The sequence below is a fragment of the Thamnophis sirtalis genome, unplaced genomic scaffold (assembly GCF_051295495.1).
Source record: "Thamnophis sirtalis isolate CommonGarterSnake01/CBP01778 unplaced genomic scaffold, rThaSir2_p1.2 scaffold_4, whole genome shotgun sequence".
NCBI lineage: Eukaryota > Metazoa > Chordata > Lepidosauria > Squamata > Natricidae > Thamnophis > Thamnophis sirtalis.
Genome location: NW_028261384.1, coordinates 48,768,664 through 48,784,321, shown reverse-complemented (window position 1 = coordinate 48,784,321; position 15,658 = coordinate 48,768,664). Strand labels below are relative to the sequence as shown.

At 40.0% G+C, this 15,658-nt stretch overlaps 1 protein-coding gene across 2 annotated transcripts in view; it reads left to right on the top strand.

The window, feature by feature from the left end:
• NEK10 (NIMA related kinase 10) overlaps window positions 1–15,658 on the top strand; it is a 163,793-nt gene that overhangs the window by 112,461 nt on the left and 35,674 nt on the right. For both annotated transcript variants that reach the window (XM_087712881.1, XM_087712882.1), the window contains exons 28-33: window positions 371–548; window positions 628–711; window positions 3,320–3,365; window positions 4,480–4,517; window positions 4,628–4,768; window positions 13,526–13,626. In XM_087712881.1, coding sequence (XP_087569007.1) covers window positions 371–548; window positions 628–711; window positions 3,320–3,365; window positions 4,480–4,517; window positions 4,628–4,768; window positions 13,526–13,626 — 588 coding nt within the window. The remainder of the gene's footprint in view (window positions 1–370; window positions 549–627; window positions 712–3,319; window positions 3,366–4,479; window positions 4,518–4,627; window positions 4,769–13,525; window positions 13,627–15,658) is intronic.

The window sequence follows — 15,658 nt, the reverse complement described above, 5'->3', positions numbered from 1 at the left end:
TTTAAAAATGAGAAATAGAAACTGTACACTCCAAAGAGAATGTCATGAAGGCCATTGCCACAAATAAGTAGGAGAAAGAAAAGCAAAATGTAAACTTTGATTTACTATAAAGCCGCCTTGAATTTGACATAAAACTGACCCATTTCTTTCTTAATGATTTCATAATTTTTGTATAATAATTCTTATTAGAATGTGTTTGTTTGAAAATTTATTCATGATACTGTTTTGTCCAGCTGGTAGAAATAAGCTTGATTAACATAATAGAAATATCTGTGAAATTTCATGGATACCACTTAGCGTGAACTTCACAGACTAGTGTTGTCAAGCAAATTATTTATTTTCTTAAATAATTGTTTCTATTATTGTGCAGGAATGTTATGAAAAGTCAAGTTTCAGCAGCAGTAGTAGTGAAGCAGCTAGTTTAAAAAGTGAATTTTATGAAAATACTGATATTCTATCTGAAAACCTCCACCAGTTTTCTGGAAAGGATGAAGAGAAAGATGAAACCCTTTCAGATGATAACTGCACTTTAGAAAACACAGAAAAAGGTAAGATTAAACAAGAAAAGTTTTTTACTCCTGATCAGAATAGCAGAAAAGAGTTTATTCTGTTTTTATTTTTACAAAGATGTCTTCTCGGAATTTGATGATGAATTGGATATTGCAGATTCTAGCAGTTCTAGTTCAAGTCCCCTTAAAGAGTCAGCATTTGGTAAGTTTCTTCAAGAATTGTTGATAGTGTTGATTGGAAGCTATTAGTGATGACAAAAACTTTACTATAGTATCTGAGTAGTAATAAGATAGCACACATGAATCATAAATGAAAACATAATGATGATCCTACAGTTTCAGAATAAATTTAGAAAGACCAAATGAGACTAAATGAGAATTTTTTTGATTTAAAAACCAGAGATTTAGCTAAAAAGCATCCATAATCAAGTTAATGTGGTATAAGAAGCTCAAAAATTAACTAATACACATTTTGTAGCATCATCATCTATCTGCTTTAAGTGAATCTGGGCGATGTTGATTGTTGCAAAGTCTGTCCCATGAGCTATCTTCATGCTTGTAAGTGTGTTAAGCTGTAAATAAACTGATCTACAATGTGAAATGTAAAAACAATATTTACAATAATATTTTATTACTTATCCAGTCTTTTTAAAAAGGGCATTATAAACTGAATAAGTATCAAATTTAAAGGATTTTTATGTTTGAAAAAGCATAAGCTGTGTTATAAAAAGTAAAGCTGAACATTGTGATAAGTAACCACTTCAATCAATTAAAATCGGGACCTTGGAGGTCTTCTAGTCAACTCCCCAGCTCAAGCAAGAGACCTTATATCATTTCAGGTAGGTGGCTGTCCAGTCTTTTCTTAAAAACCTCCAGAGATAAAGCATCTACAACCTCTGAAGGCAAGGAGTTCCACTAGTTAATTGTCCTCACAGTTATGTAGTTTCCCTTTAGTTCTAGGTTGTTTTCTCTCCTTGATTAGTTTCCATCCATTGTTTCTTTTCTTGCCTTCTGGTGATTTGAAAAATAAATTTAAATAATACTGCTATTATGTCAAATAATACTGCTATTATGCCACCCTTAGCCTTTATTTTCTCTAGACTGATCACACCCAATTCTTACAATCCTTCATATGTTTTTGTCTCCTGGCTCTTAGTCATCTTAGTTTCTCTTCTTCACACGTTTTCCATAGTAAATATTTGATATGTATCTTTACTGTGATAGTATACAGTATGTTTATCCTTGATGTCTGTTATATTTTTCAAGAATGAATAATTATATGAAATAAATTCTAATAAATGAAATTAATATAAAAGAACACTTAGATTTGATCCCTGACTTAAATCATAAGAAGAGTGGAAGCTTTATGACTTCAACTATTCATGATTACTCATTATATCTAAATCTATCTCTCCTCTTTATATATTTTTGGAATATTAATTCTTGTAGGGGGTTTGTGAGATTTGAACTTTTAATCTTAATTTATTTTGAGAGGATTCAAATAATATTTTGAATAGGGATATATGCCCTGTGAAAAATTTTAATCTGAGAATTTTTCAAACTTCCACATTAATAGATGTCTACCCTTTTAGATTTTTCCAGTTAAAACACAACAGAAGTTTATTATGTATGTTACATGTTAATGTTGGAAAATGGTAAGAAAAAAGAACCATTTGTTCTTAGCAGCAATTACAATGGTACTGAAAAAAGTAATTAACACCTGGTCTTCACACTTATAACTGTCACAGCAGGCTCACAGTTATGTGATCAAAATTAGAGTGCTCAGTGACCGGTATGTATTTACAACAGTAATAGTGTCCTGGGATCATGTGATTGCCATTTGCAACCTTCCCAGCACATTTCTAACAACCAAAGTCAATGGGGGAAGCCAGATTCTTTTAGTGACTACATGATTCATTTAACAACTGCAAGTCATTTGTTTTATAACCATCATAAAAATGTTTGGAAAAAATAGCGTGAACTCTTTTAATATTATACTTTATCCTTTCCTAAACTAATTCCTAATAACAAGACTAAGAGAAAAATTGGAATGGAGAGTATGTGATTTTTTTTCTTTTTAATTCTGGATGAAGGTAGATTTGCCTACTTTGAGCTCTGATCCAGAAAACATATATATCAGGCAGGAAAATAGTTTGCTTTCTTAAATGTACAGTATGCACAGTAAAAATGCAGTAAAAACAAACTACCATAGATACAATTATTGCATCTAATAGATTGTAAAAGTAAAGGTTTATCCTGTCCAGTAATGTGTGACTCTAAGGGGCAGTGATTATCTCCATTTTGTAGCCAAGGGAGACAGTTTTGTCTGAATATGCTTCTGCGGTCATGTGGCTGGCATGACTATATTCCAAGGCACATGGAAACACTGTTAACAATCCCATCAAAGTAGTACCTATTTATCTACTTGCATTTGCATGGTTTCGAACTTCTAGTTGACAGGAACTGAGACAAAAACAAGAGCTACCTTGTCACATGGTACTTGGGTCTTGAACTGCCAACTTTCCCTTTGACAAGCCCAAAGTCTTAACCACTAAGCCACCATGTACCCTCTAACAAATTATATAGACAGCAAATAAAATATTCTTATGCTTTGACAGGTATAATTAATATGTGATATTTAGATAAGTATGAATCATGATGCTCTAGACTTTTTGTATTTAGAGTTGTCTTTTATTTCCAGAATATATATTTTTAAAAATTGCTATGGTAGGATGCAAATGTTAGAAGAAAAGTATTTTATGAATTTAAAATGTTTGCTGACTCATATACATTCAGTACGTTTGTTACAGGTATAAAACGCAGTTTAAGTGCTTATGAAAGACAGCCTCAGGCAAGGCAAGTTTGAAATCTTATTTTACAAATGTAAATTGTTTGCCTCTCTTATTCTGAATTCATCTTGAATCTTGAGTACAGCAATATTGAAATTTTCAAAGAATATGATTTTCAAAATACATGAAATACATTAGCAATTTATCAACATATAAAATTATGTAGCAATAATACATACAACATATAAAATGATGCTCATATTTAAAAAATCTTTCACATAACAAATCTCAGTCATGTTTATTTTTTATTGTTTCAGTGGTATAAATGTCTTAAAATAAGTTGGCAGAATAGAAGCAGAAATTGTTATTATAACAGTTTATTATGGCAATTGTGATACATATTTTATCCACTGCAAAAATATTTTTCATATTCTTTAAGGTCCATTCAGAATAGGAGTATACAACATTTTATTGTCCAAGGGCCACTCTTAGTTTTGAGCCTCACACTGGAAAACAGACTTTCCAAAGTATTGACTGCTCCTAGGAGACAACTAAGTCTGATCTAATTTGCATTTAAACTAAATTAAAAGTAAATATAGTTAAAATGATAACTCCCCGATTGTGTATTTAAAGCTGTTCTTTTATCAGAATTTTTTTTACTAAACATTATTGCCATATCTAAAGCTTTTAGAAACAGCATATGGCTAAGGTCTCAAACTAAGTGGTGCTAATTAAAATGTTAAATAGTATGAACGTGCATTTTTTTGCATTAGCATTCTACAGAGAACTGCAAAGGTTTAGTAAAAAAAGTTAATACAATTCTTGAAGCAACTTCCTTTTTTAGATTTGCTCAGGAGCAGGAAAAAAGAAGGGCTGTTTTAAGGAATAGCAGAGAGGTTCTAAATATTTTGGATTGTACAAGGACCAGAATGTTTCTTTCAGACACTCTTTGAAGATGCACAGCCATAAAATCTAGTAATACTGCATGATAAGAAAGGTGGAAAAGGTCTTTTTAATGTATGTGTGCTTTTTTGTAAACTTTTGATGAAATTGGGAGTCATTATTTATAAGACTCCCAGGCGATTTTCTTTCCAGGCATTGATACAATTTATATGCTAAATTTCTCACACAATTATTGTTTGAAAGATTATTCTTGCTTAATACCTTTTCTATGTTTGCAGAGATTACACTGGAATTCCAGGATTCAGACCAAGACCTGGTAATTTCATTTCTGTCACTATTTTTGAAAGTATTCCCATCTTGAATGTCTTCTAATCTTATTTTTAAATTATGTTAGTTTCACATGTAGTTTTTTTTTTATTTCTTCAGCTTTGCTGCCCCTTGATCTGCTTCTGAAAGAGCCTTCATTCATGTTCAGGGCCCACGTTAAGAAAATAGAGGATTCGTTAGTGACAGGGTGGAAATCCCATAGCCTTCCTGCTGTGATTCTGCGCAATCTGAAAGATCATGGTAGTACTTAAAAGTATCACTTCATCATTAAGCAAGTTATGAATAGAACATAGATTTACAGAAAAATTATAAATAGTGAGATGCTGTATTGAAGAATACATAAATAACATTACATGGAACATTTAAAAAAAACTGACTTCTTAGACACCTGTAATCTTAACAGTATAGAAAAAGATGGGATAAAGAATGGTCTCCAAGTTTAATTGGAGCAGTCCAAGAAAAAAATGGAATGAAGATACCAGGTGGACAAAGGAAAAATTTAGATAGGAACAGTAAGTAATTGTCAAATGTCCCCTACCCATCGTTACCTTTTAGCTGCCCTGCACCCTGTATTGCAGCAAGCACCCCAGAACTGTGCAATTCTGGGGCTGTTTACCATGCTGTAGCTCAGGGGCCTCTTGGTGCACTGTGGCTCTGAGATTGAAAAATGCCTCTGAGCTGCTGCAGCAACAAGCCTCAGCTTTCCCTGGAAGCCCCAGTTGGCATAACAATGTGTTGTAAAGCCACAAAGAATCAGGAGAAAAAATAACAACTAAATGCTATCTTTTTTGAAGATGTAGAGATATATAAATTTGTGGTTGTTATAAAGCACATGATCTAACATAATGTTATGTAACATAATATGGCCTTAAATTCAGAATTTAGAGGTTGGAGTAAATTTGGTTGAAACTTTCATTGGTGCTTCCTAAAGCAGCCTGTTTTTCAGTAAATGCTATGTTTTTATTGAATTCTTTGTATTCTATCACTTGAGTAGACATTTTTGCCAATTATCTCAGCCTGAATTAATACAGTTCCCGTGAAAAAATATCTGATATTATTTAATGTAAAAGACTGTTATATTTTTGGTTTTGATATGCATAGTTACATTATGTTTATAATCTGTATATTTTGTTGATTTGCTGATCAAAAATAGTTTTAAGTAAGGAGAATAATTGCTACTAAATAGCATAGTAGCTTATTTGTTTAAAGTTCCAAAATACAGTATCTGTTTTAAACAAAAATAGTTTTTTTGATTCATTACTTTTTTTCAAAATTCTTATAATGCTCTTCAGTAGTTATTCTGATTCTATATTTCATATATATGCTGAAAACCAATCCATTTTTATTTGGACTAGGATGGATCTGGTGCAGGATATAGAAAAGAATAGATAAAACATTAGTGGAAGTTTTTTGAAAGTTCATAATTTCTCTAAATAGTTTGTCAGTATCATAAAATAACACAGGAAAATCTTCCATCTCAATATCTTTTGTTTTTTATGCTCTTTCCTCCATTTTTTACATTTACAAGATTCAGGCTGAATAAGATAATCCAGTTCTCAAAATGTCTTTCTAAGCCAGAAGGTTCTTTACAAGTGATCCACAACTTTTGACTGTAATGGAGACTACTCATTATATTTAACAAGTGCTAATGACCATTAAGCAAGACAGTCTCATCTAATGATCCACATTCTTTGCTTTTCCTGATGTAGTGATTAAAACAATGTTTGGGTTGTTATGTGGATCAAAGGGTGCATCAGTGTGTGGAGGAGGCTTGGGAGATCTAGTGCAGGCTTAGGACCACTTGCCCTGGACTTCTTAAGGCCTCCATCATCCCCTGAGACACTTCATGCACTGTTCCCTCTAAGGTGCGCGCCTGCGCGGCCGCGCACCTTGCAAGAAAGCCCCGTGCAGAGTTTCTATCTGCCGCGCAGAGAAACTCTGTAAAGGAAACGTTTTGCAGGCAGCTACAACTGGATCCGGCAGTGCTGTTGCCTGTTGGAGGAGGAGGAGGCGAACCAGCCTGCCACCACCGGCCACAGCCAGCCCCGTCGCTCTTCCCGCCCCCTTCCCAGCCCCACAGTCCAGCGGACGCAGAAGAAGCAGCCCCGGGGCTCCGCTGCCATCCCAGGGGAGGAAAATCGTGTTGGACCAGCAATGGCTGCAACAGTGAGGAGTTAGGAAGTGGGGGATGCAAATGCCCAGCTGTCCGCAAGGCATAGAAATCCTCCCATTCCCTACAATCCTGTCAGAGCTGAAGAAGCTCTGTGCAACCCCCCCCCCTTTGTTCCCATCTTGCCTGAGCTCAAAACCACAGCCTTTAAACGAGGCTCAGCGTAACGCGGAGGAAGGAAGGCGTTTCCTTCTGGGGAAAGAGCTGGAGGCCGGGAGAAAGATCCAAACGCGGACCCTGGCTATCTCCCCCCACCACCTCCTCGCTTCCAGGAACTCCCCGCAACCCCCGCCCCACAAGAGAGACATCAGCGCCGCCCCGAGGGACAGGAGGGGTCCCGGGCGCAGCGGCATCGTTTCCCCCCCCCCGCCCGAATAGGGACTCCCAAGTTTTCTAACATTATCTGTTTCTTCTGTTTTTCAATGCAATCAGAGACAAAAATGTTATGTCTGAAATTAAAACACAAGAAGATTGGTATAACTTCAGAATATAGGAGAAATATAAGCTTATTTACTAGATATTCAGGAATAAAACCAACCTTATGAATAGCTTTCACACAGGAAAAAATATTTCAGAATGCAGAAATGAAGAAGCTGGAGATTTGCTTTGCAACATATTTTACGCACCAATTAGGAAATTTTAATTTTAAAAAACTTAAGAGAAAAAAATACCCCTCACAATAACCCATATTCTTAGAGACTTTCATTTTGGATCTACAATACATGAGGGTGCCTTAGCACCTTGGAGCCATACAGTGGTAGGAAGGGACTGTGATAATAGTTGAATTCTATTTTAATCCACTCACACTTTATAATTCTATGCCTAATGTTAATCTTCATTTATTCTCAATAACACATTAAAACCTTTAAAATGCTTTTGTATGAAATCATGCTAGAAAGAATCATGTGTCTCTAACAATTTTATTGAAATTATAAAACAGGCAGTGACATTTTAATAATTTGAGACACAGTTTACAGAAAGCAAAATTGATTGGGGTTATTATAATTCCCCATTTGTTACCAGAGTTTACTTCTGACAAAAAACAGGACGAAGCCCTAGGAAGGGCTATTTTACACATTCCTTGAGGGGCTTAATAGTTAAGGCGCTGGACTAGGATTTAAGAGACCTGGTTCAAAACTACCCTCAAGACACAGCCACTTTTTTTCGCAGGAAGGGGGAGTTGAGCTGGTGCTCTGCAGATTTTGATTTTAGAAAAAGAAAATAAAGGCTTCTTGGTCCACCTGGACCGGAAAGTCAAAATCCAGAAAATTAACCTTGTTTAGGAAAGTTTTGCACTGATGGAAAAATAGTGTTTTCCAGTGAAAGTTTTTTCCCTACTTTTCCTTGTTTGCTTTTTTGGCCTCTATTCCTTCTCTTCTCTCCTCTCCTCTTTTCTTTCTTCCTTTTTTCTTTCCTTCCTTCCTTCTTTCTTCCTTTCCTCTTTCTCTCTCTTTCTTTTTTCTGCCTCTTTTTCTTATCCTCCCACCCTCCTCTCCCCTTTCTTTTTCTCTTTCTCCTCTTTCCTTTTTTGTCTCTCCCTCTGTCTCTGTCTCTCTCTCCCTCTCCCTTCTTTCCTTCCTCCCTCCCTTCCTCTCCCCTCTTTGTTTGCTTCTTTAAGTGCTCCAATTGCTAATCTATATCAGTTGGTAATTTATTCATAACTTGCTAATATCACTGCAGACTATTGGATAGTAAGGGGGAAAGTATAGTCCTCAACTTACAACAGTTCACTTAATGACTAAAGCTACATCAGCACTGAAAAAAGTGAATTACAGCTGTTCTTCACACATGATCATTGCAGCATCCCCATGGTCATAGGATCAAAATTTGGATCTTTGGCAACTGCCTCATATTTATGATGGTTGCAGTGTCCTGGGCTCACCTTTTGCAACCATCTGCCAAGGAAAGTCAGTAGGAAAGTCAGACTGACTTAACAACCAGGTTACTGATTTAACCACAGTGATTCACTTAACTGTAGCAAGAAAGGTTGTAAAATGGGGCAAAACTCACTTAACAAATGTCTCCCTTAGCAATAGAAACTTTGGGCTCAATGATGGTCGTAGATTGAGGACTGCCTGTATAGGGAGATTTCGTTACTTAATGGATATTTACATGGTAGAATTGAGTTTCAAATAACACTAAGTTCGTTGTCTTGGGTGACATCTATGGAAAAAATCCAGGTGCTCAGGTATGAAAATGTGCTGCTCAAACACTATACTTTTCCGCTCACACGGAAAAAAAATTAGAGGGAACATTGACTTCATGTTCTGTTTCTTGTTCCTTGGATTACCAATAGTGCTTGGGCTTGCTTATTCACCATTTCCCATAGGCTTTTTCCTCCCTACACACCCTGGATTTATTCCTCATTCCATCACCCAACATGGGTTTATCTTTTGAAGATCTCTGGAGCTCCAGAGATTTCCTAACTGCATCAGGGCAGCAGAACGATTTCCCCCCTCCATATGGCTGCCTTCCAAAAGTGACTGCCATTTCTATATGACTGCAAAGAATTGCCAGGTTGAAAGTGGTGGCTACTTCTGGGGCATAGACATGCAACCCAGGGACAAGGGTAGAATGGAACAATTCAGCACAGTAAGCTGATTGTTGCCAGTTCATCACCCTCGAATCACTTCTGCCAACTCACTGCCACCAAGTCATCACAGGACAATATAACAAGGGCAATTTGCAACTCGCTGCGGGCAGTTTATACGAATGTCTTCAGCCTTTACATTTTCTCCTCAAGTTTCTTTTCTTAATAAGCTTAGTTAAATATATTTAATACATTATGCAGAGAATATTACATGTGGATTCTAACTTTTCAATAGAAAATTCATAGCTTCTCCTGTGTGCTGCTCAGGGAATCCAATCATGGGTTAACTTAGTCCTTTAGCCTTGAGACTGAGTATGTAAATTTTTAAACCACACCTCCTCTGGCTGGACCGCTTCAGTTTTCTTTACTCAGTCCAAGCCTCTTTCAATTCTCTCTCTGATTAATTGACAAACTTCTCATGGATTATTGGATTTTGCAGTAGGAATTCGCTTTTCTGTGGATTTCTATCTAATTTGGGGTGGAGGCGCAGTTTCTGCCAGCCCAATTCCTCATCGTTGCTGTTTTCCCTCGTAAGGGATTTCTATTTCTGCAGCTTGGGCGTAGGACGATCTTGCCGGCTTTGGAAGCGGCTTTGCTGTCTGCCCTCTTTTCACTTCGGCGCGTTGGGGCAGTGGGCCCCCCAGCACCGTTTTTGTGCCGGATAGCACCCGCCTGCGGGCGCGGTCAGATCCTGGGCTTTTGCCTGAACGGTCTCCCCCCCCCCCGCCTACCTCCCTCGTTCTTTCGCCGGAGCGGCTGCCGGGCGAGCTGCATGGATCGGCAGTTGGGCTTTTCTCCCTGCCGTTCGCGATTTGAATTTCGCGCCCTTGCTGCTGGTCGCCATTTTGGAGGGCAATTTCGCGCATGCATGGGAATGCCGAAGGTGATGAGGCAAATTGTTTCGCGCGCTGGAGTCTGCGCAGTTCTAGCAACCCTCCCTTTTCCCTCACTCGAGGCTGCTGACTCAGAGAGGAGGTCACTTTGTCTATGCCTCTGCTTCCACGTGGCGTCTTGGCGGTGGTGCGCAATTTGGATTCCTTTGTTTCAGTGATTGAGCTCTTTCAAATTTCTCATATCATGGCTGATCAATCATTAGTTAAAGGTACTGTAGAGCCAGTTTCAGAGCCCCGTTCCCCTGGTGAGTGGGGGGGCTAGCCCTAGGCCCGGCAGGGCCGCCACCAGGGCCTCCAGTAGTAGGCCTCGAGCCTCATCCGCTGTCCGGGACAAGTCGCATAAGCGCAAAGACAAGGCCAAAGTTCCTCCAAAGGCTTCTGGGGCTCCCATTTGTCCACCCCCGGTTCTGATTCCACAAAGTGTCTCTCCGGTGCGTGTTAATGAGCAGGGTTGGTCTCCTGATATTCAGCTTCCTCAGGCTCCACTTCCTGAGGTGGGGGTGTTTGGGCCTCGCTCTCCCCCGATTATTTCTGAAGCTAGTGGGGCCTCTCTTCGCTCACCCCCACGTGCTGGGCCTTCTGCCACGTTCACGCCCACAGCTGCAGGCCTCTGGAGGGCCAGGATTTGGGCCTTCCTACTGATTTATACCTCATGATATCTGAGGCTATTTCTAAAGGGGTGGATGCAGAGTTACTGCGTAGGGCCCAGGTCCCTAGGCCCGCTGTGGCCCACTCGGGCCTAGTTCCCCAGGTGGTGCAAGGGGATTCTTCTCTTCTTCAAACAGATCCTCCTTCGCCTCTACCCTCGGTGTTCAGTGGGGAATCTGCCTTAGTGGAGGAAGGTGAACTTATTGATAGGGAATTTTCCAATGACGAAGGCCTCCCTAGAGACCAGCCTACTGCCACTGGGCTATTCAGGCATGCTCTTTTCAAATCCTTACTGTATAAGGCCAAGACCACCACCCACATGGGGGAGGCGACTTCTAAAGAGAGTACAGCTGTGGGTCTGGATGCCACCGAGCGCCTCTTTGCTGAACAGGTGGCTTTGCAGGATGTTATTCCATCTCCCAAGCTTTTTCTTGATCTGATTCAGAAGCAGTGGGATCAACCGACTGCGGTTAATCCTCCCGGGACAGGGGATAGGAAACTATACACGTCTACTCCAGAATTGGAGGGTCTCCTTCAGTTTTCCACTGTGGATGCCCCTATTGCTGCTCTTGCTTCGCCGGCATTAATTCCTTCTGAAGTTTCAGAGGGGTTAAAGGCTGAGGATCGCAAGACTCATCAGGCTGCGGCTTGGGCTTTACGCTCAGCTACTGCAGCTTCCTTTTTTAATAGAACTTCTTTAGTTTGGCTTAAGCAGTTACAGAATAGACTTGCCCCGGAGGCAATGCGCCTTCACCAGGATATCACCAAGCTGATGGCGGCATTGGAGTTTTCTGCAGATGCCACCCTTAGTGCAGCAAAATTTGCATCCCGGGCCGTAGTCTCTAATGTGGCATCTTGGCGTTTTCTATGGCTTCGTCATTGGCAGGCTGATGTCAAGTCCAAGTGGCGCCTAGCGTCTACGCCCTTCAAGGGCGGAGCCTTGTTTGGTTCAGTCTTGGATCCCATCCTCACTCAGACATGGGATAAACGCAAGGTCCTTCCTTCTACCAGTGGTCGTGTCAACAGAAGGCAGCAGCCTTACAATAGGCGACAGCCCTTTCGGACTGGGGACTCGGGATTCGCCCCTGCTCCCTATGTCCCCAACTACACCAAGGGGTTTTCCCAGGCGCAGGATCGCGGCCAGGACCGTGCCGGAGCCAGAGATAGGGGTACAGTAAATTTTGTACTGAGAGATGTCCGTAAATTGTTAACTTTCAAATATTTTGACATTGCATTTTTAAGAATACACCCCTAGTCAAAAATACCTTCTGAGTGTCACAGTTTAGTTATCTCAAAGTTATTAAATATAAAGGTATTCTGTAATCTCAGTAGCTATATTACATTTTTATCTATTTGCAGGAGATAATATTTTATTACCTTATTTAAATGCATGAATTAGTGGCCTATCACTGACAGTATGGCCTTTTATCTTGCAGCAATAATTCTGCACCACTATCATAAGTTTAAAACTCAATACAGCCAAACAATAATATATAGAGAGTATATGAGTATATGAAAAGTCAGGCTCAATAGATTTTTTTACAATATATATTGTATTAAGTGTTCAGATTGGTGACTATTTTCTTGTTTGATGCATGCCATTTGAACATTTCCTAAGTATGGTAATATTTTATCTGACCCTTGGTGGCGTAGTGCTTAGAGTGCAGTACTGCACGCTACTTCTGCTGCCTGCCGGTTGCCTGCAATTTGGCAGTTCAAATCTCACCAGATTCAAAGTTGACTCAGCCTAACATTCTTCTGAGGTGGGTAAAATGAGGACATAAATTGTTAGGGGCAATATGCTGATTCTGTAAACCACTTAGAGAGGGTTCCGGAGCACTATAAATATATATATATATATAAGTTTAAGTGCTATTGCTTTCTGGGGAAAAGGAGAACTAATAGAACATACTGTGATTTTCTATAGGGCCTGACTTTGAATATATCCTGTATAAAAAAGCAACCAAGGACAAAAATCATAAATAAGCATGCATATCGCGGACCCAATAATGATGATTTGGCTGTATTACAAAAGTAGTACTGGAAGATAAACTAATCTTGTAATGTTCCTGTTGGGAAGACATTGTAAATATTTCCCCTTTCTTTACATGTATTTTAAGCTAAGAAATTATGCAAGAGTTGCTATTTTAATTGTCTTATAAAAGAAAAACATTTTACTGTCTTTTAACATATGTTCATTCATATTCTGTGATACTGAGTCAGAAAGAAAATGAAAATATAAATTTACTCAGTCCGTGACAATATGAATAAAGCTGAACTCCTTTGCAGATTTTTATGTCTGGTTGTAGTGCACATCTAAAATAACCTTATTTAGGTATTGAAGGCTGAAAATGAGTTTTATATTTTCCTCCTAGAGAATGTTGAAAAGCATTGTAAAGTTGTGATTTGACAATCTTTGTATGGCCTACATCTAATTTTATTGAACATTTTTTAATATTTTGCTTTTGCTACATGAATATTTGAACAGAACTAAAATACGGAAAATGTTTTATATTTAAAATTCAATAACTCTCTGTTGTTACAAGAAGAGAAATACTAGATTTCTTTATATAATTTGCAAGATCTAAATGCTTTCTGCTCTTTTTCCTTTTCCTGGCTTCTGCATCTGTCTTCGAGAGAAAAACTGAAACTAGTAAATTGATTTTCATTGCTGACTGTAACATTATCTTCTGCAGCATCAGCTGGGATTGCTGTGTCACAACGGAAGGTGCGTCAGATCAGTGATCCTATTCAACAGATTCTAGTTCAGCTGCACAAAATTATTTACATCACTCAGGTACCTTTTGCTGATATTATTTTAATATGGGCCAATTGTATTGCTTGATAGGTATAACAATAGTTTCTCTGCTCCCGGCTAATATATATATATATATATATTAATCTTGCGGGTAATATTTGTTTCTGCAAATGGGATGTGGGGTCTAAGAGCATTATTTTGAGGGGCCAGGGTAAACAGTGAGAATAGATATCACGCTTCCGGAAGTATAGTGATATAGGTTGGCTGGAGGTTGTTCCTTGCTCTTGCCCACTCCCTCCTTTTCAAGTCATGAATGGTGCAGGCACATAGGTATATCGATCTGTTTCTTAACTATACTTAGATTCTCATTTAGACTTAAAGCAAGTACTGTTGGTCATTTTCCATCTGTGAGTTAGATTGACAGGCTTCTTCGACTGCTAACATTTTTCATAATCTTTGATTCTTAGCAGGGTAATCTATGTTGAATAACCTAGTCTTGCAGTATTTCTTCCTCCTCACTTTTAGCAAACTTTCTAAGCTTGTCAAATTCTACTTGGAAGACTTTCATTCACTCTCCAGTTAACAAGTCTTCAGGAGTGTAAATTCTGCTCAATCTAACTTAGATTTAATAGCCTGCATTTCCCTGTATTAAAATAAGAGCTCTTCAACTTTCATAGTTGCCTATCCTGGTTTCTCTGGTAATTTATTATATCTCTAGTAGAAGCCCTGTAAACCTCATGCCTACCCTTCTCCTTACAAATACTTTCAATAGGAAAATACTTTCTATATATACTTCTGGTAGTGCTGTGGTTAGAATGCATATTGCAGGCTAAACCCACAGCCTGGAGTTAGACCCGGCCGGACTCAAGGTTGACCCAAGGTAATTTAAATAAGGATTGTTCTCCAGTGCACTGCTCGGAGAGTCCAATGCTGGGTTAACACAGCCTATCTGCCCTTGGACTGAGTGATGTTTTTAGTTGACCACGCCTCCCTTTGCCTCTGCATGTTCAGTTCGAAAACTCAGTCCGCCCGTTAGGACTGTTTTTGGGAGAGCTCCAGTCTAAGGTCAGATAGGCTGGAAAGTTTCCCACTTTGGACCACGTTTGGATTCTCAGATAGAGAAAATTACATCTACTGTAAGAACTGTCAAATTTGCCTCCATTGAGGTTTCTGTCGCTTTAAAAGGGCTATCGGTCTTTCTCTGCTGCTGCTGGTCGCAAGCGCTCCAGAGGATTGCGAAAGCTCGCCCAGCGGAGGCTGGCGAGCGGCAGGAGCGGCTAGTGGGGTGTGCGATTTCTCTAGCCAAGACAGGGGCGTTCCAGGCGAAAAGAAGCCCCAGAGAAGGCTCTGAAGCCTGCAGGCCATATTGCTAGGGATCCCTCAGCTGCTCCATTCTGCCCGGCAACAGCGGCGACGGTTGGAACCTTTGTGCGCTTTTCGGGGCTGTGAGGCTAGAAAGAGCGGGAAGCAGCTGCGCGCGCACCCGCCGCCATTTTGGATCACTCTGAATCGCTGGGAAGAGCGGCAAGAGCGCAGATCATGCGAGGAGCGAAAAATTCTTTCAGAGGCTGCTAGTGAGAAGCAGGAAAGAGCGAAGAGCCAGACAGCCCAAGCGGAGCCACAGCCAGCCCTCAGCGACCGCAGAACACCGCAGGGAGGCTGGGGATTAGTCTGGGGAGCCAGCTAGTCTCTCCCTCCTGAGGAGAAGATAAGTCTCGGGGAACCGAGGCCAGTGGGAGGAAGGAATCCGACCCCCAGGCAGCCCTTCCCTCCTGAAGATTCTGCGAGCGCATTTGAGCCTCAACGGCCAGCGCGTGCCCATCCCAGCTCCAGCTATCTTCTAGGCCCCGTGGGTGACCTGAAATGGCAGAGGAATGCAGGGAGGCCTTAGGGGAACAGGCAGGGCCCTCCAGCAAGCGCACTAAGCTGGATCCCTCTGTCAAAAAAGGCAAAGGGCACAAGGGCTCACTTGAAAGGTCTTCGCCAAGAGCCACAGTGGATCCCAGGGAGGTTTCTAGCCCCATCAGCCAGAACCTAGCCCAGACCATCGCAGCAGGGAGTCATCTTCCCC